At 49.2% G+C, this 21070-nt stretch overlaps 1 protein-coding gene and 1 non-coding gene across 3 annotated transcripts in view; both read left to right on the top strand.

Moving 5' to 3' along the window:
* Scnn1b (sodium channel epithelial 1 subunit beta) overlaps window positions 1-21070 on the top strand; it is a 62565-nt gene that overhangs the window by 35944 nt on the left and 5551 nt on the right. The window contains exons 2-7 of one of the 2 annotated variants that reach the window (XM_087908495.1): window positions 818-1136; window positions 5631-5898; window positions 7940-8130; window positions 17594-17697; window positions 19790-19953; window positions 20209-20316. In XM_087908495.1, coding sequence (XP_087764621.1) covers window positions 826-1136; window positions 5631-5898; window positions 7940-8130; window positions 17594-17697; window positions 19790-19953; window positions 20209-20316 — 1146 coding nt within the window. In that variant the 5' untranslated portion in view covers window positions 818-825. Of the gene's footprint in view, window positions 1-814; window positions 1137-5630; window positions 5899-7939; window positions 8131-17593; window positions 17698-19789; window positions 19954-20208; window positions 20317-21070 lie in introns of both variants that reach the window. The other variant, XM_087908496.1, reaches the window with a different exon arrangement.
* Window positions 4015-4121, top strand: LOC125417232 (U6 spliceosomal RNA). Its single transcript, XR_007237083.2, has one exon. It is a non-coding gene; the product is annotated as a U6 spliceosomal RNA (small nuclear RNA).

Below are 21070 nucleotides of genomic sequence, written 5' to 3'. Positions count from 1 at the left end.
CAACTTCCAAGAGAAATAGCCTCTGCTGCCCTTGGACTTTTTTTTCACCTTCTCAGCAGTTCCTTATATTAGCTGTGGCCGGACTTGGGATGGAGATTGGTGATAGAGCTTTTGCCTAGCATGCATAGAGCTCCAACCTCAGCTCCTCTGAAGAAAGGGGACGTGAGGAGAACGATGGTTCAGCAATTAAGTTTCTTGCTACTGAACCTGATGGCCTGACTTCATTCTCCGAGACTCACATGGTACACAGAGAGAGCCGACTCCTGAAGGTTGTCCACAAGCATGCACTGGCACACTTGTGCACACCATAAATTCAATAAGTAAAATGAAAATTTTAAGATACGGTAATTTTTTAATGAAATGAAAGAAACAGATGTGTTAACATGTTATACATGGGAAACCTGAGCTGAGAAATTTAGCAACTGGTCCATCATGATGGGCATTCCCTGGGGGCAAAAAAAATCTCAGTCACTAGGATGGGCATGGTGGTGCTTGCCTGTAATCCCACAGTGAGTAGGAGGCAGAGACAGGGGGATAGAAGTAAATTCAAGGCCAGCATGGCTGGGGGAGGGGAGCAGAGGGCCGGGCGGGGCATAGACACCTTGCCTGATTTGCTCATCACTGAGTCCAGAGACACTGGTTCATTTATGCTGTGGTTACTCAATAAGCGTTTTTCTGTTGGATGGATAGATGGGTGAAAGGGTAGATGGTGGGTGGCAAAAGGAAGGAAGGAGAGAGGACTGGGCCATGTAACCAGTCTCCTGGCCTGTGACTTCCTCAACAGTGTCCTGTCTGATGGCATCCCATGTCCCAGCAGGTGCCACCATGCCAGTGAAGAAGTACTTGCTGAAGTGCCTGCACCGGCTGCAGAAGGGCCCGGGCTACACCTACAAGGAGCTTCTCGTGTGGTACTGTAACAACACCAACACACACGGCCCCAAACGCATCATCTGCGAGGGCCCCAAAAAGAAGGCCATGTGGTTCCTGCTCACGCTGCTCTTCGCCTGCCTGGTGTGCTGGCAATGGGGCGTCTTCATCCAGACCTACCTGAGCTGGGAGGTCAGCGTCTCCCTCTCCATGGGCTTTAAGACCATGAACTTCCCGGCGGTCACCGTCTGCAATTCCAGCCCCTTCCAGTAGGTGGTCCCCGGAGCAGAGCCAGCTCGACTCGTCCCTTTTTTTCTTTCCTCCTTTCTTTCCCATTTCTCCTTTCTCTCTGTAGTCTGTTTTGTTGCTTCTCTTTTCTTTCCCTTTTTTCTTGCACTTTTTGCAACATATAAGATTTTTTAAAAAAATTTAAGCTTCCTCCACTTAGAGAGAGTCACAGTGTATCTAGATCTAAGTAACTTTGGAGTGGAACAAAGGTCAACCTCTGGTGTGTGTCTAAGGCACTGTCCATCTCCTTTTTAAAATAGTTTATTTAGCCACCCCTCAGTCCCTCGTCTCCAGCCTCTCCCCATCTCTTTATCCTCCCAACTTCATTCTCTCTCTCTCTCTCTCTCTCTCTCTCTCTCTCTCTCTCTCTCTCTCTCTCTCTCTCTCTCTCGCTCCCTCTCCCTCTCCCTCCCCCTCCCTCCCTCCTCCCCTCCCCCCTCTCACTCCCTCCCTCCCTTCTCCTCCCTCCCTCCTCTTCCCTCCCTCCCTCTTCCCCTCCCCCCCTCTCTGTCTCTGTTTTACTTTGTGCTGCCTGGGTGTGCATGGGTGTGGGACCATCTACTGGAGCACAGGCCGCCTCTTAGGGTCCAAACTTCTGAAGGAAACTGACCTACCCTCTCCAGCGGCCATCAGTTTCTGATAGTTACTCAGCTAGCGGTGGGATCTCACGACCCCCTCTGCCTTCCAGGCTGGGATCTTGGCTTCATCTCGTGCAGCTCTTGCTGTGAGTTCACAGGCGCAACTGTGCTGTCACATCCAGCAGATGTGGTTTCCTTACAGACATTGACTCCCCCGCCCCCTCCCCGTGCAGATGCCTGAGCCTCGGTGAGAGGAGGTTCAGGGTTTATCATTATGATCAAGGCTCACTAATTAGCATAGCCTGGCGGGCTTCCAAGCCCCAGGGATCCACATCTCTCCAGAACACTGGGATTTCAAATTTGTTCTGCCACACCTCTTCACATAGGTGCTGAGGACCAAACTCGGGTCCTCATACTCATAGATCAAACCGTTTACCAACTGAGCCAACTCCCAGCCCTTACGTGTCTGCAGCTACATACATGTCTATAAAGCAGGTATGGTGGCACACACCTATACCTCAGCATTCAGAGGTTGAAGCAGGATGATGAATTCCAGGTCAGCCTGGGCTGCACAACCAGAACCTGTCTCAAACACAAGACCACACACACTGTACAAATGACGCCTCCTGTTGTCAGCAATGCTGCGTCTAGATAATTGCATTTGTGTTTATTGAGCATCTACTGCGTGCCACTGTTTGTATGCTGGAAACGGTAGTACCAAACAGAACCAAGTCCCTGCCCCCTGCAGAGGAAACAACCATTAGGATGTTTTCAATACTGGAGTTGGAGAGATGGCTCAGCAGTTAAGAACACCAGCTACTCTTCCAGAGGACCCAGGTTCAAATCCCAGCACCCATATAACAGCTCACAATAGCCTGCAACTCCAGCTCCAGGGGATACAATGTTACAATGTCCTCTTCTGGCCTCTTTGGGTACAGGGCATGCACATGGAGCACAGACATATATACAGGCAAAACACTCAGAAACAGAAATTTAAAAAAGAAAAGAAAAGATACATTGGAGGCTGGAGAGACAGCTCAGGGGCTAAAAACACTTGCTGCTTTTCCAGAGGAACCAGGTTCAGTTCCCAGCACCCACATGCAGCTCACGTTCATCTATAACTCCAGGTGCAGAGAACCTGAAACCTTCTTCTGACTTCCACGGGTACTTGAAAGTGTTCCATATACATACATACACACATTCTGGAAAGATACCCATGAACATAAACTAAAGTAACATTTTTAAAAATTTTAATCCCTGAACCTTAGAAGATTTTTCCAAAAAATACTGAGTTATTACTTTAATGATCAAGAAGCTCATCCCCACTTCCCCCAATGGTTGGCCTGGTCATGCCTGGGGAAACTGGTACAATTCTTTCGTGTACAGCCCTCCCAGAGACGGGCATTTCTGTAGCAATCCCAGTTCACAGGTGAGGGAATCCAGCTGCAGAGGGGTGAGCACATCTGGTCAACCACTCAGGGTGAGAAACCTGGTCTGACTCCGGAAGAACCACTTTGTAACCCCTCTGCCATGCTGTCTCTTACACAAAGAGAAGACTTCAGGATGTGACGACAAATAGACCCTCACCTAACCAGGACTAGTTAGTAGGCAGCTAGTCAGTCAGTAAAAACTGTCTAAGGCTAGCCAGGAGGGATGGAGGCACTGTTCAGGTTGTGGTGTGTGCAAAGACCCGGGAGTAAAACAGCCTGGAAAATTCAAGAATGGAATGACAGGGGATAATCTTGTCCAAAGGAAAGTTCTAGAAGGGAGTTCACACTTTATGGTTACCTTCCCAGTCCCCCAAAGTTCCTTAGACTTTGGTATTTGTGTGTGCATCCATTCATGTGTGTGGATCAGAGGTCAGCCTTGGGGTCATTTCTCGGGGAGCAGCACATGTTGCGTTTGGAGACAGCGTTTCTCCATGGGACTGGACTCCCTGGCTGGCCAGCAAGCTCCAGGGACACTGCCGGTCTCCTTGTTCCCAGCTCTAAAGTGCAGTCCACTGTGCATATCTGTTTACATGGATGCTGGGGACCTAACTCAGTCCTCCTGCTGAGCACTTTAACCACTGAGCCACTGCCCCAGGCCCTAGAAGGTCCATCTTTTTAAGAGGGTTTCCTCTGCTTGAGTAACCCTTGGGAACCTAAGAGAGCCCAAGGCATTAACCACCTGGCTCGAGCAGCCTGCAATCCCAAGACCTAGGAGGCTGAGGCAGGAAGATCTTGAGGTCGGGGCAAGCTCGGACTCCAAGTGAGACCTAGTCTAAGAAACAGCAGAGACTGTGCTGGCTTCAGCAGCACATATCCTCAAACTGGAGCAACACAGAGAAAATTAGCATGGTCCCTGCGCAAGGATGACATGCAAATTTGTGACGGGTTCCATGTTTCTGCTCTCAGGAAGTGTGTCAGGGTGTAGCTCATCAAGAATAGCAAGATCACAGCTTTCATGCCCAAGGACGGCTGCTTGAACATCCTTGAAAACAATGAAGTTCTGGTAGATGGATTTAGTTGGAAGGGTAATGCTGTAGGTGAGATTCCTGGAGTCCGCTTTAAAGTTGTTGAAATAGCTGATGATTTCCTTTTGGCTCTGTACAAATGCAAGCAGGAAAGACCAAGGTCATAAAATTTGACAATGGAAACAGTAATCAGTTTTCACATTCTGAAAAAAAACACAGCCGAGGCTGGCGAGATGGCCCAATGGTTAAGAAAGTTTGCAGTGGGCCCAAGTTTGTTCCCAGCACCTACACTGGGTGCTCACAACTGAGAATAATTCTAGCCCCAGGGAATCAAATGCCCTCTTCTGGCCTCCATTGGCACACCCTACATGTAGTACACACACACATATACACACAGAGAGAGAGATTATTAAAACAATAATATTAGAAACCATAGCAATTCTTTCTGAGGGAAACTTTTTTTTAATTGTTTTTATTGAGCTATATATTTTTCTCCATTCCTCTCCCTTCCTGTCCCCTCCCCTTCTACCCTCCCAGTTTACTAGGGAGATCTTGTCTTTTTCTACTTCCCATGTAGATTAGATCCATGTATGGCCCTCTTAAGGGCCTCATTGTTGTCAAGGTTCTTTGGGATTATAAATTGTAGGCTGGTTTTGTTTGCTTTTATGTCTAAAAGCCACTTATGAGTGATACATATGATATTTGTCTTTCTGGGTCTGGGTTACCTCACTCAATATGATGTTTTCTAGATCTTTTTGCCCACAAATTTCAAGAAAAAATGTCATTTTTTTCTGCCGTGTAGTATTCCATTGTGTTATTGTACCACATTTTCCTTATCCATTCTTCGGTTGAGGGCATTTAGGTTGTTTTCAGGTTCTAGTTATGACAAACAAAACTGCTTTGAACATAGTTGAGCACACGTCCTTGTGGCACGATTGAGTATCCTTTGGATATATACCCAAAAGTTATATTGCAGGGTCTTGAGGAAGGTTGTTTCCTAATTTTCTGAGAAATTGCCATACTGATTTCCAAAGTGGCTGTACCAATTTGTATTCCCACCAGCAATGCAGAAATGTTCACTTTACCCCACATCCTCTCCAGCATAAGCTGTCATCAGTGTTTTTGATCTTGGCCATTCTGACAGGTGTAAGATAGAATCTCAGAGTTGTCTTGATTTGCATTTCTCTGATGACTGAACATGTTGAGTATTTCCTTAAGTATCTTTCAGCCATTTTAGGTTCCTCTGTTGAGAGTTCTCTATTTATGTCTGTACCCCATTTTTTATTGAATTATTTGTTTTTGATGACCAATTTCTTGAGTTCTTTGTATATTTTGGAAATCAGCCCTCTGTCTGATGTGGGGTTGGTGAAGATCTTTTCCCATTCTGTGCACTCTTTCTGTGGTGGCCCCTTGCCCACCTGACCCAACCTCTGCCCACTTAGGTACCCCAAAGTCAAGCCCTTGTTGAAGGACCTGGACGAGCTGATGGAGGCTGTCTTAGACAAGATTCTGGCTCCGGGGACTGGTCACACCAACACCACCAGTACCCTCAACTTTACCATCTGGAACCACACACCCCTGGTCTTCATTGATGAACGGAACCCTGACCATCCACTGGTCCTCGACTTGTTTGGGGACAGCCACAACAGCAGCAGTGCAGCCCCAGGAAGCACCTGCAATGCCCAGGGGTGCAAGGTGGCCATGAAGCTGGTAAGTTCCCCAATCCCAGGCCACGGCCCTCCAGAGAGGTTGGTGACAATCTATTTTCATTAATAATCTAAGATTTGCTGAGAGGAACCAAGCCTGTTTTGTACATCTGCAAAGGACTAAGGGGGTGTGTGGGTGTATTTGCAGGTGTACCTGTCAGGGATGGGGTGGGGGTTAGAGGACAACCTCAGACGTCATTTCTCCTTAGGCAAGGCTAACTAACCAGCAAGCCTGGGGAATCTGCCTGTCTCTACCTCCACAGTTCTGAGTTTACAAAAAACCCTATTTCACCGTATTTTTAATTATTTTTCAATTTATTTTTTTATGTATATGAGTGTTTTTGCTTGTGTGTATGTCTATGTATCATGTATGTGCCTGGTACCTATGGAGGTCTGAAGAGGGTGCTGGATCCCCTGGAACTGGGGGTATAGATGGTTGTGAGCCACCATAGGGTGCCTGGAATCAAACCTGTGTCTTCTCGAAGAACAAGTGCTCTTAGCCTCTGAGCCAGCTCTTCAGCCCTTGTCTGGGTTTCTCATGTGAGTTCTGAGGATCCAACGCGGGTTCTCCTGCTAATGCTACCAGCACTTTACCAACCGGAAGATTCCCTGAGCCTTGCAAGCGCTCTTTAAAAAGTAGGAATGGCTGGTGTGTTGGCCGAGACCCTGGGACGAGGGTGACACAGTTCAGACAAGTTTCTGCAAGGCAGGGAGCCATTGGCACACGTCACAAAGATGTCAGGAACTCATCCGGGTCCAGGCATGCCTAGATCCAGGAACTCAGGTGCTTTTATGAGAACTCATTGCCCTTCATCTCAGCTCAGGCCTTGTGTCCTCCCTGCCGACATCACAGCAAGCTCTCCCCACAGTTCTTTCTCAATAGAGCCAGTCAAACGCCTTGGACTAACTCCCCTGGTCACGTCTCAGCTACAGGACCGCCTCCAGTGATTGGCCAGTCCTGGATCACATGCTCTGGAGTTGGCAGCGATGTATCAGTTTCATAAGGATTGAGTAGGGAGGGCGCAGTCAGAGACCAAGAAACCACTGCCCACATTAAGGCTGAGGTGCTACCAGCTCGTACCACCCCAGGAGGAGGAGAAAGCCTCATCTGGGATCTCCCAGAGCTCTGTCACAAGCCAGACCATGATCCAGATGTCACCCCTGGAGAGCCCAAGGATGCAGTTCAGGGCCCTGAGGCCTGCCTTGTCAGCAGCGTCCCTGGTTACTCTGAGGGTCAGCCTTGGCATTAACAAGGGTCAGGTGTGCAGGGTCAGGGGCAACTGTTTGCCTTGCACTAGCACTTGCTCACAGCCTCCAAAGCCCCCACTCACACCAGCAAATGGCCCGGAGCCCAGGAGTGGATGCCACACTTATGGTGTGGTCACAGGCTACCCATCTGAAAATTCAGTCCAAGCCTCTATGCTCACCAGCTCTTAGGGCGAGCGTAATGTCCATGTTTGTCCCTATATGTGTGTGTGTGTGTGTGTGTGTGCGCGCGCGCGCCTGTGTGTGAGAGTATATCTGTGTGTGACCATATGTGTTTGTGTATCGTATGTGTAGTCATATGTGTTTGAGTGTGTCTGTGTATGTGTGTGTACCCATGTATGATTTGTGTGTCTGTGTACCCAAGTGTGTTTGTGTATCTGAATGTGCGTGCATGTGTGTGTTTGTGTACCTGAGTGTGTGTGTGCTTGTGTGTCCATATGTGTCTGTACCTATGTGTGTTTGAGTATGTATGTGTGTTTACCCCTGTGTGTGAGTGTGTGTCTTTGTATGCCTCTGTATGTGTAATGTGTCTGTACATGTGTCGGAGGGGAGCCATATTTCTGTACATGTGTTCCATGTTCATGCCTAAGAGTACCAGTGGTGGCTGTGTATGCCCAGCCTGGAGTTGCCCCTGGGTATGGGTGAGTTAGGATTCTAGCGCATTTCCTGCCACCAGGGTGAAGCCACGGGGCAGCTGATATGGTGCTGCTGCCCTTCCCTCCTGGGTTCTTCAGAGCGGTGGCCTTGCTGTCTTCAGGAGCTCCTCTTCCCTTCCACAGTGCAGCGCCAACGGGACTGTGTGCACTTTCCGGAACTTCACCAGCGCCACCCAGGCCGTGACCGAGTGGTACATCCTGCAGGCCACCAACATCTTCTCCCAAGTGCCCCGGAAGGACCTGGTGGGGATGGGCTATGCCCCTGATCGCATAATCCTAGCCTGCCTCTTCGGAACAGAGCCCTGCAGCTATCGGTGAGAGCAGCTCCTGGCCCCTGCTCTAACAGACAGGATGAGTTAGGAGCCTGGCCTGCTAGGGGTCAGACCCACCCAGCTCTCGAGTAGCTGTTTACGGCACGCAGGCTGGTCTGTGCCTCGGGTGTCTTGTTGCAGCTTGTTGGAGGCGGGTCTGAGACAGGCTCAAGTCAGTAAGGAAGGGCAGATAAGGAAGGCAGATAAATTAGGCAAGGATGTGATGACTTTGGGGGAAGCCTGGGCTTGGCCTGAGTCAGGAGAAGAGCTGCTGTGTGCACAAATAAAAACACAGAGCTGTGCCATTGGCAGAGGGTCTAGGTCATTTATAATGTCCCCAGCAGTCAGACTTGGCTGTTGGCCACCCCAGGAACAGGGGCAGCCTTGGGTCATTAGCCTGCAATTCCCAACAGCTGGGGGATGGTACAACCACCTGATGGCTTATCTGGGTGGGCACCTGGCATTGTCTGGCTTTTGTTTTCTTTTCTCTAAAACGGGACAATCCTTTTACCTGCCACTTCCAGTCACTGAGAAGGGGGTATAGCTAGTTCCACACTGGCACACAGAGTGTGAGGGCTGGAGAGCCTCCTCTTCCCTATAATGCACCTTCATGGTGAGAGAGTGGCAGTTGGTGACAACGACCCAGGAAGTCTAGGCTATCTTCCAGCTTGACCACAGAAGCCTGTCTCCTTTACCTGGACATAGGGACTGTGTCCTCCTGGTCTGAGCTCTCACTTCAGTTCCCAATTCTGCGGCTGCACAGGGTCACCTTCCTAAATCTCATGCTTGGGCGTATGGCTTGCATCCAGGTTCATTTTCCAGGGACCGTAGGCTTGGCCCTGAACTTTCCACAGACTCAGCCAAGCCTCGGCTGAGAGCTGCAGATCCTCTGCCCTCCTGTCTACTCAGGTGTCCTGGGCAGGCATCTTGCACACAGAGTTGCCAATCAAACCAAATGTGATGGCACAAGCCTGTGGTCTTGGCCCTCAGGAGGCAGAGACAGGAGGACCAAGAATTCCTTGGCTACACACACACACACACACACACACCATGCAATATAGAACCAGTGTCCCATAATGCAAATCAGAAAGATGGTGGTCCCCATGGTTGTTATAATGGCATGGTGATACCCCATTGACAGGACCGTCTTGCCTTGAGGCAGGTTGGATTTCAACTAGTTATTCTTATTACTAAACCCACATTTGATAAGGAATTCAAATTCAGTCATGATGCAATGTTTACTGGACCTTCTATGGGTCAAACTCTATATTCTGAGCACTTCTCATATACAAAATTATAATTCATCCCAGTAACAAGCCATGAAGGGTACTATCTTCCCACTTGTCTCAAAGAGGTTAAGTCACACCACAGGTGAGTGGCAGAATCAGAGGCCTCTATAACTCATAGAAGATGGAGCTCAGACACCCAGGCATGGCGGCAGGTGCCTGTAGTCCCTGCAGGGGAGACAAGGGAGCAGGAGTTCAAGGCTGTGCTGTGTGAGACCCTGGGAAGAAAGAGAGATGGGGCGGGGATGGGAGGATAGGGGAGCGGAAAGGAAAAGAACAAAAAGAAAGAAAACAAAGCTATCTGAAGTCACCCTCCCCACCCACTCCTTTCAAATTTCCCAAGCCAAGCCTCTGAACAAAAGGGGCCACCCAGCCACCTTGTCACGAAACCGTAGCCAACCAGCATCTGGGCTGTCCCTTACTCCCCAGCTTCCTGAGTGGGAACTGAATGGAACTGTGCCTTTGCCTTCCTCTGTCCTGGGCTCTTGACGCTGCTATCCCTGGCCTCCTTGCTCTCTGGTTCTGTGCCCTCTCTTGGCCATATGAATGCTCCTCCAAGGAAAGATTCAGAGTTAGGAGCATGCATCCGATCTACGCTGAGACATCACGCAGTCTAGATTAGAACATCAGCCAGCACTTGTGTGTTCAGACACCCCCCCCCATCACTTAGCTTCTCTCTCTCTGCCTGTCTCTCTCTCTCCCTCGCTCTCCTTTTCTCTCTCTCTCTCTCTCTCTCTGTCTATGTCTCTGTCTGTCTCTCTCTCCCTCATCGCTTCCTATCCTTGTGTTAATTCATATGCAATTGTCAGTCAGACAACACTTGCCTTAGCAATGTCTGTCCAAGTGACTACCAGCGAAAGCACCAGTCATCTCCACCAAGGTGACCAACTGTGCCATCGTCACTGTGCAGTGTTTCAGAACAGCCAGCTTAACCTTGTGTCTCTTAAGCTTGTCCTTAGGATCAATAAAAGACACCTTCCTTTTCTTAAGCCCTCCTCTGGGCCTCAACAGAAGCTAAGTGGGCGGGGTGGGGGTGAGGGACACGGGACTCCTCTGAATGCTGTAGTCAAAATCCAGCAGCCATTCATTCCTGATCCTGAATTCTGGCCTTAGCCTTCACTTTGGTGTCCGAGGGCTTAGCCTCCAGTGTCATGGTGTTTCCTGTAAAGATCTGCCATGATCTCACATGGCTTCAAGGACTGACCTCACTGGGGAAGTGAAGGAATAAAGAAAGAACAGATACAGACACGAAAAAGCTGCTATCGTGTGGTGTGGGCTCTCGAATGGAGAAGCCGCAGCACCCTGGAGGCTCAGCATCTTCAGGATGTACAGCTGAGCAGGGAGGCGGGATTATGAAATACAACTGAACAAGGAGATGGCTTATTACATACAGCAGAACATGGAGGTGAGGTTATTACATACGGGTGAACAAGGAGGGAGATTATTACATACAACTGAACAAGGAGGTAGGGTTATTACATACAGATAGAGAAGAAGGTCTGGCTTATGACAGCTAGATCAAGGAGATATGTTTAGCTGATCATGGTAGGAGCAGTCTCTGTCGGGAAGAAGTCTTCAGGCCTGCTCTTCAGGGGGAGAAAGCTATGGTGGGATTTTCTGCACACGGTCAACATTTGCACTCAACCCTGAGGAAGGCTGTCTGTCCTTCTGGACCTCACCCAGGGAAGGCTTGGCCACCCCCATGATTCTGCGTCACTGGGGTACCTGACAAGGCTGTGCCCATGTCAAAGCATGCATTCCCTCAAGACTTCACCCACTTCCTACAAGGGCCTTCACAAAAAACGTCTGCATCTTGGCAGTGACTGCACCATAAACGACAGATCAGAAAGTCCCTTAGCTTCTCTATGTGTCCGTTTCCTTATCTGAAAATGGGCGGCTCCCGTGGGGACTGAACAAGTAGGCCAGCAGTGAGGGACCGGAGCTGTGCCTGGGACCCAGGACGCGCTCTCACCTCATTTCAAAAACCAAGCTGATTATGGAATTCCTTCGTATTTGTTGAAAAGTGGCAGACAGGGCACTGAATAAATGGCTCAGAGGATAACATTACATCTATGCAAGCAAGAGGACTTGAATTTGTGTCCCTGGAACCCATTTAAAAAAGCTGGGCATGGCTACTCATTCCTGCAGCCTCAGCACTAGGGACAGAGGCAGGAAGATCACTGGGGCTTGCGAGCTGACGGGCTGACTCCAGACATACAACACACACATATGCACGTGTGCATGTGCACACATGCACCATACACACACATACACACACACACACACACACACACACAACACACATATAAACCCCATGCACACACCCTGCCAAAACCAGCCCATAAGACTCTGATCCCTTGACCAGTGATCTCTTTCCTTAACATTCTGCCTCTCAATTGTAATCTGTCAAAACTAAGAAAATGAACATGATATAGGTCAGTGGTAGAGCTTCATAGCCCTAGCACATAAGGGTCCTGGGTCAGATCCCCAGCACGGCAAAAGCAAACAGCTAAGAATGCAAGGTTGCATCTCTAGGGAGGAAGCAACCTGCTTTGTTCTGATTTCATCCATTTTCCTGTCAAGGACTCCATTCAGGAGGACAGGTGGCATTGAACACGGAACCTCTTTGGTAGGACCATTTCTCCGACTTCTGTGAGGGGGTGACCTTGAGTGCTTTAGAGCACTGGTTGGTTGTCTCAGGGGAAGCTTTTGATGTGGGTGGACCTGCTTGATCTTAGCAGGGGTGATGGGCTGGGAGAAGTTTGCTCCGGAGGACGCCTGACGCCTGTAAGGAATCACAACTGGTGGAGCATAGTAGCCGGGTTACAGCACACAGGGCACCATTCTCCTCACTTGGGTATTGCCTTCCCTTATTCTGGAAGTGAGTCATATGATTTGATGGAGTAAGCGAATGGTCACGTGATGTGGGGGAGTGGGCAAGTAGACTCACGGATGCTAGGAGCCTAATCTCGGGTCCTCACGCTTTGGCAGTTAATACTTTACTAAGTGGAGCCATTTTTCCTACCTCTCCTCTTCTAGATATAATGTCCAGTCTGTCGTGGAGCTCCTAAGTCCAAGTCTCCAGAGTACCTAACACCGCAAGGGACCGTGAATGTCCCTAGCTGTCTCCCAGTCATTTCCAAAGGCTTGCTTGCTGGCCTCTGCATTCATGACTCCTATCCCAGAAAATGTTCATAGAGGGGACTCTTGCTCTGGAACTAGAGATTACTAAATTGTCCACAGTCTTTCTGGGTGACAGGCATCACCAGCAAATGAAGTGGACAGAGGTGACAGCCCAGAGTTTAGTCTGCAGGAGGGGACTGGCCACACCTTAATAGTCTCCTGCTCCTGTCTGGGCTGCATCTGCCCAAGACAGTCACTTGGAAACACTATGTCCTCACAGCATGGGGTGAGGCCTCTCCCTTCAGAACAGGGCCTGGCTGCAGCCTGTTTGCTCTGCTCTCTGCCTGTGGCCTCAGCTCTGATCCACACAGTATATAGAGCCTGTGGTGCCTGCTCAGAGCCCCTGTTCCCCTCCAAGCCTTTGGTGGTGCGATGCTCCCGTCAGGATATACCCTTCCCTCTCCCACCCACTAGACTCCACCACCTCTTCCTCAGCCTTTGAGTCTCCTCAGACCCTGGCTTGGCTGAGACACCTTCCCTGCCTCACCTCTACCCCCAGTTTATCTCTTCCCGATGTCCTTATCACATACCACAGTTTATTCAACAAATATTTGCCAAATGTCTGTGTGCTGCTGCATTGTGGGCCGGACCCTGGAAACAGAGGTGTGAACAGAGCCAGCCATGGCACTTTGCATGTCACAGTATTATGTGAGGTATCTGTCCCTCAGCTCGGTCCTGGAAGGCAGCAGCTGCTGCTATTGTCCCTGGGATAGACACATAGACGGTGATATCCCTGGGATATACACATAGACGGTGATATCCCTGGGATATACACATAGATGGTGTACATGGAGCTCAGAGACACTAAATACATCACCAAGTTCACTGGACCAGGAAAGAACAAAGTCAGAAGTCAGGTCAAGGCAGACTACTCTGAGCCAGGACCTCTGAGCTAGTATCCTACAGATCCAAGGTCATGGCTGTCCTTAGGCCCAGGGTCCAGTACTGGAGCAGCAGATAGGTAAGCAAATAAATCAGTGTGTTTCCCAGTCTTGTGCTGAACTGAAGGTAATAAAGAGGTGGAAATATGTGTGTGGGGGGGTATCAATTCCTAACTCCTTGTTATAGTCCACCAAGTTCTACTACTTTGCAGGGGGGAAGGTGCAGGCGTCTTGGAGGAGCTGAAACGGAAGGAAATGAAGAAACCAACTATTTGATGGGCTGGTTAGATAATGTTCTAGCTGCCAGGAACAGCAGGTGTGCAGAGGGCTGTGTTTACAAACATCTGGAGTGTGGCTGAAGTACAGTGAATGACAGGGAAGGAGCCGAGGGGTCTGAGGGCTGTGCTTGCCTCCATCATAGCCAGGGACAATAGCCCTGATGCTCCACTGCAGGATGGAGGAAGCAAAGGTGGGACAGGACTGCTGCAGGGAGTCCAACATGAGAGCTGTTGAGGAACAAGGGGGACAGGAGTCCCGAGGAGCTTGGACCAGAGACTGAGCCTTAGATAGAATTGGACAAGCTAGGACCAGTGAGATAGCAACAGGTAATGATGCCTGCACCAAGGCTGACAGCCTGAGGTCAGTTTCTAGGGCCCACATGGTAGAAGATGATAGATTTCTCTGAGTTGCCATCTGGCCTCCTCCACGCACAACTCCCCAAACAAATAAACAGGCACAATTTTTTTTTTAAGCAGATAAGGTAGAGCCATGTTTGAGGGCAGACGTGATGTGGAGCTATCCCTTGCCTATGCTGCAGCGTAAGCTGTGCTGAGCAGCCCTATTCTGTTTCCCTTGCTGCTGCTGCTCCTACCCGGTGCCTACCTCCAGAAATGTTTGTAGGTTTGGCCAAGGAAAGCCAACTGGGACTCATCCTCCTTGAACTGTTTGGGAAACTCAAAGCCCAGAGATCGAGCAGGACAGTCCCATCTGATAGCAGCAGAGAAAGCCAGAGGCACGCCCAGGCAGGATCTCTGTTTCTGTGCTGGGCCATCTCACTTCTTCAGAGCCCAGAGACTAAGAGGAGAGCCTGAAAGCAGGACTTCCTTATGAGAACATGCGAGAATCCTCGCTATCCTGAGGATCAACTGCGATGAAGTATATGGAAATATGGGGAGAATAGCACTTTGCTATCCTGAGATGATGAATACAGAGATATGGAGAGCTCTGGGAGGTAGCAGCTCACAGCTCTAGTTCCAGCATGTAGGAGGCAGAGGCAGCTCGAGGCCAGCCTGGTCTAAAGAGAGCCAGAGCTGCACAGGGAAATTCTGTCTCCAAAAAAAAAACAAACAAAAAAAAATGGGAAGAATAACATCTTATTATCCTGACGGCCAAGTGAGATGATGTAAGCCAAAATAGCACAGGCCTGGCTGTGAAAATTTCTAGTAAATATCACAGACTATAAGGCTTAGAATTTGGGACATCAGTCGACATTTAAGTTTCTCACATTTGGTGGACTTACCCTGTTTCTTCTTGTTTTTATTTTTTTTAGTTTGTTTATTTATTTATTTGTTTATTTTGGTTTTTCGACACAGGGTTTCTCCGTAGCTTTGGAGCCTGGCTTGGAACTAGCTCTTGTAGACCAGGCTGGCCTCAAACTCACAGAGATCCACCTGCCTCTGCCTCTCAAGTGCTGTGATTAAAGGTGTGCGCCACCACCGCCCGGCTCCTTCTTGTTTTTAAGAAATAGAAAAGAACCGTGTGGGTACATAGGTATTTGCTTGGGGTTCTTTTTGTTTTTATTTTGAGAAGTACTTTGAAAACACTTATTTGTTTATTTATTCACGGGAGTCGCTGTGACAACCCATACTCCAAGGTCAGAGAGCAACCAGCCAGAAGTGGTTCTCTGTCCCCACGGGTCCAGGGATTGAACTCCGGAGGTCAGGCTTGTCAGCAAGCACACTTATTGTGCTTATTGTGTGGATTAGCTTATTGTGTGGATTAGCTTATTGTGTGGATTAGCTTATTGTGTGGATTAGCTTATTGTGTGGATTAGCTTATTGTGTGGATTAGCTTATTGTGTGGATTAGCTTATTGTGTGGATTAGCTTATTGTGTGGATTAGCTTATTGTGTGGATTAGCTTATTGTGTGGATTAGCTTATTGTGTGAATTAGCTTATTGTGTGGATTAGCTTATTGTGTGGATTAGCCATCCTACCATCCTTTGAAATACACTTTAGCACTGCTTCTGTGGGACATGAGGGCATCTGCATCACAGAGCCAAGGTGGAGGAGCAATTCAGCCCCCTGCTAGGATCACAGGCATGTACCGCTATACCAAGCTTGTGATTTTCCTTGTAATCAAATCATCTTTTTTTAACGGATAGGATGTATTGTTTACATGTGTATGCTATGTATACATATGTGTACCCATGTGTCCTGCCTGTGTGGGGACAGTATGACCATACCCTACTTCTACTACACACAGTGACCAAATCAAGGCATCTCCACTTTCCAAAATACTTATCCTTCCTTCTGTGGGAAACCTCACTTCTGGTTTTTGTTGTTAAAAACTGTTTCTTTCTGTTTGTTTGTTTCGTTTTTGGAAATAAGGTTTTGCTACGTAGCCTAGGGTAGTCTCAAATTCAAGATTCTCCTTCCTCGGCCTCCTGAGTGGTTGGATGACAGGCATGGACGACCACACCAGCCCTCTCTTCCAGCTCTGTGTAACAGATGTAACACACTGCCATGAACTGCCACGGTCCTGCTGTGCCATGCCAGACCTCCCTCTTCCTAAGGGAGGCTTTTCTATTATTCATCTCATTCTGCACTTCCCAGCCTCTGGTGACTTGTTACCCCCTGTTTCTCTGTGCCCATCCTCAGTCTTTAGCAACTAATCCTCCTCCTTCCAAGTTCTTCACCGTCCATGAAACGGCTTTTCAGCTTGCACACGCGACGTGAGCATGCAGCTTGAGCTCACACACTGTGAATTCAGGGTTTCTGTCTATAGGTGATTTCCTTGTCTCTTACACAATTTATTTACTGAAGGAACTGGGTTACCAATACCATCAGGTTCCCCACCGTCTGCGTCTTTGATGACTGTCTGTGCTGCTAATTAATGCATCCCCCACACTCCTGTCTGTTCTTGTTGACAGTAGAGTTTCTGTCCTGTGTGATCTCATTTGGACAAGGTTTCCCCATCTTCAGTATTTCCTGGATCAAACTGAAACTTTTCATTTGATTTTGTTTGTGTATGTGTGCGTGTGTGTGTGTGCACGCACGCATATGTGCATGACTGCCATGGTGTATCCGTGGAGGTCGGAGGATGACTCTTAACACTTGATTTCCTCCTTTCCACTCTGGGTCCTGGGAATCAGTCACAGGTTGTCAGGTTTGTGTGGTTTGGACTTTTCCTATCAGCCCAAGAGACACAATCAAAAGAGATTGACAGGGCTTATTAACCAGTTACAATTAAACCACCCATTAAAATTATTTGGGCCTTTTGTTTAAACAAACAAATTTAATCTTTGCAAGAGAAACAGAAATTGGAGCTGTATATCTAATCGATAGCATTGAGAGACTTTGCTGATTGCTTTGAAGATGGCAACAGCATTGTTTTAGAAAGCCCTAGCCTGTAGAGTGATGCAAGAAGCTGCCACAAAGCCAGGCAGAGTGGCACACATCTCGAACCCCAGCCCTGGAGAGGCAGGGCCGAGGTTCCCCATGCCCAGGCCAGCGTGGCCTGCACAGTGAGAAGGGTCTCAAAGGTAAAAGCAGAAGGGGACAGGACAAGGCCGCATCCTTTTGAAGGTGTAGTAACTGAGACAAGGATCTGAGAGCCTTTCTCCTTCACAAGCCACAAAGGCAAAACCAGCCCCAACCAGGAGGGACTTGCTCCCTTCCCCCTCACAGCCTTCCAGGAGCCTCCCTGCTGTGGGCCACAAAGAGCAGACTGGAAGGAAAGAACCAGTCTAGGCTCTCCCTCCTACCCCTTTCTAGAGTGTGTGCAAGGCAGGCAGCAGCACCCCACTCCCTTCATCAGCAGAGCGGGCAGCGCCCTTGGGGGAGCCCTCTGCCCAGGCAAAGCTCCCTGCCCTCCAGCCTCTACTGTTCATTTCAGGAACTTCACACCTATCTTCTACCCAGATTACGGCAACTGCTACATCTTCAACTGGGGCATGACGGAGATGGTGCTTCCTTCTGCCAACCCTGGGACTGAATTTGGTGAGTTTTGGTTTGCAGGAAGACACTATGAGACGCGACTTCTCTGAAGGGTTTGAAAAGTGGGCAGCAGTGGCAGCCCACTCCCTCTTCAGCAGACCAGGGCAGTACCCCCTTTGGGGAGCCCTCTGCCCAGGGTAAGGGTTAGAGTTAGAGTTAGGTTAGGTTAGGCGTTAGGGTTAGGGTTGGGTTAGGGGTTAGGGGTTAGGGTTATAGTTATGGTTAGGGTAAGGTTAGGGTTATGGTTAGGTTAGGATTAGGGTTAGTTAGTATTAGGGGTTAGGGTAAATATTAGGGTAATGGTTAAGTTAGTGCTATGAATAGGTTAAGGTTAGGATTAGGTTCGGATTAGTGTTAGGGGTTAGATTAGGGTTAGGATAAATGTTAGGGTTAGGTTAGGGTTATGGTTAGATTAAGATTAGCATTAGGTTAGGGTTAGTGTTAGGGGTTAGGTAAACATTAGGGTAAGTGTTAGGGTTATGGTTAGATTAGGGTTAAGGTTATGGTTAGATTAATGTTAAGGTTAGCGTAAGGGTTAAGTAAAAGTTAGGGTTAGGTTAGGGTTAAGGTTAAGTTATGGCTGGCTGGGATCCAGGCTGGTATTCCTAACTTGTTGTCGGAGCTCATGTCTATGATAGGTTCTCAAAGCATCAATGTCTTCCTTGAGAACACAGTACATGGTAGCTAAGAATGGTCCGCAACAATTTCAACTCCTGAGTCACGCACCTTGTGTTAAGAAGAGGCCACCTCATCTGGTTGGGAAATCCTGCATGTCCAGCCTGTTTGGGGCACTCTGTAAAGGTTTTACACAATGGGTCCAAGGTCACCGATTGTTGACAGAGCAAAGAGCAGTCCAACAGCCAGAAAAGCAAGGAGTAGAAAGGCAGAGGAACACGGCTGGTGACAGGTCCCCATTCCACTGTCCTGTGCTCTAGAGGAAGGCTGGGGCACACTGGCTGTTGTGATGGACCCCTGGAACCCCAACCCTTGAGTGGCTGAAGTGAAATGGCCACAAGTTTCAGACCACACCCCAACATCCACTTTGGGGGCCTAGCACAGTCTCAGGCTGTGACACTCCTAACCATCACAAGACAGGATGGCCTTCCTTGACCATCAGAATTGCTGGCCAAGAGGAGGCCACAGAGCTGACCACCTTAACCCAGCCCTTGTTTGCAAAAGCAGTCAACAGATGGTTGGACTGTTCTCTTGAGAGACACATAATTACAATAAGGAGCCAGTGGGCCTCCATAGAACCTAGAAAATTCTCTTCCTCCCAGTGTGACCTTGGAGAAGTCCCTTTACTTCTTTATGTATCGGTTTACCTGTAAAACCGGGATAATTATAATACCTCGTGGGTTTTTTTTGTGTGTGAACATTCAATAATAGGGATATTTTGAAATAAAGCACGTTATAGCCAGGCATAATAACAGAAGCCTACAATCTCAGCAATCAAGAGGTTGAGATAAGAAGATCACCAGTTTGAGGCCAGCCTGGGGTACCTAGCCAGATCCTGTCCTAAATGAGCCCCTCACTAGCACATAGCAGCTCTGGTTGTCTCGAGCAGAGATGGCCACCCCAGTGGCCCAAGCTCAGGGCTGGGAGCAAGTCTTTGCCTCCAAACCAGGCAGCCCAACTGGGAAGAATACAGACAAAGAGAAGGCGAGGGAGGCAGGTCCTGGGAGGGAACGTTCCAGAGCTAGGAGGGGGCACACGGACGACTTTGAACAAGCAGGAAGGCTGTTGGAGGAAGTGATACTGACTGCCTCCTGAGAAAGAGTGGGACGTTCCAGAAGAAAGGAGAGGGCGGGAATGGCATTCCAGAGCGAGGGAAAAGCGTCTTCAGGGGTGTAACAGGAAGGAGTAAATGCCACTGGGAAGGATTGAATGGGGAAGAATGAGGTCACGTATCGGACTGCAATGGACTGAGCACCATGGGTGGGCAGGGCGTGCTGTGTAGACAGGAGACTACAGGTGGGGGTACATGAGCCCAGGAGGAGCCCCTTGGCTGAATGAGGCTTGGACATTTGGGTGGCGGGTCTCCCTTCCACTTGGGGAATGTCCAAGTTCGACTGCCCTCGCTATAATTCCCTCACAGGTCTCAAGTTGATCCTGGACATTGGCCCAGAGGACTATGTCCCCTTCCTTGCGTCCACAGCAGGGGCCAGACTGATGCTCCATGAACAGAGGACATACCCCTTCATCAAAGAGGAGGGCATCTACGCTCTGACGGGAACTGAGACGTCCATCGGGGTGCTAGTGGTACAACAGGGGTCCTCAGGGCAGCCTGAGTGGAGAGGGCTGAGGGGAGAAGCTCCCCTGTCCTACCATGGCCTGGAAGTAGCGTTCTTTTGCCTCAGTGCAGACCTCAGTATCTGGCGATGCTCTAGACACGCTGAGCCCTCCAGTGCCTTCTGGGACCTGCAACTCCCCAACCATTTGTAGCATCCCGTTGGTTCCATGGGGAACACATATAGGAGACGACCAGGGGTCTCCATGAGCTACCTCTCTCCACAGGACAAGCTGCAGCGCAAGGGGGAGCCCTACAGTCCTTGCACCATGAATGGCTCCGACGTCGCCATTCAGAACCTCTACAGTGATTACAACACGACATACTCCATTCAGGTAGGAAGGCTCTGCAGGCTTGGTGACCATCAGGGCTCAGTCCCCTTTACCTCAGCTGTCTGTGAGAGCTGGGCTGACTCTGCCAAATATTTTATTTCTTATTTACTTACTTATTTGAGATAGGGTTGCCCTATGTAGCCCAGGCAGGCCTGAAATTTACAATCTCAGCCTTTTCAGTAATGGGGTTACAGGCTTACAGCTCCAGGCAGACCTGGCTGGATCTTTGTAAGTAGCACAAGGGACCATGGTACTGCAAAGACAAGGGTTCTGGGTTCTCACCCAGGGCCCAGGGCTAGCCACTCTTCCATCCCTTTGGCCAACTTCCCTAGGGAAACACCCAGAATGAAACTTTCATAGTGTGTGAGATTCAGTGTTGGAGATCTGCGTGCATTTCCCCATCTGATCTCTTCAGTACCTCTTTGATATCAGGATGCCAACAACAGCAGCTTTTATGAATGTATAAACAGCCCAGGTTGGCCATGTGCTTGGCAATTCACATGTTACATCCTCCAGGCACCCCTAGGATGCACATGACCCTGAACTGAATGCCTCACCAATTAACAGGAGAACGCCCCTCTTAGGCAGCTGATCTCAAGCTTCCTTGCTATAGCTGGGAGCTTTCCTCTGTCTCTGAGGTCAGTCTGTATGTAACCTTCCCTCTACAGGCTTGGGAGGAGAGAACAAATCTTGCAAACAGGATCAAATGGATAGCTTGTTGACTTTCCCCCCCCCCCAGTCCAGCCTGCCTGGGGGG

This window comes from Myodes glareolus, chromosome 7 (genome assembly GCF_982192425.1).
Source record: "Myodes glareolus chromosome 7, mMyoGla1.1, whole genome shotgun sequence".
Classification (NCBI taxonomy): Eukaryota; Metazoa; Chordata; class Mammalia; order Rodentia; family Cricetidae; genus Myodes; species Myodes glareolus.
Note: the sequence above shows the minus strand (reverse complement) of the source record. Positions and strands in the feature narration are given on the sequence as shown.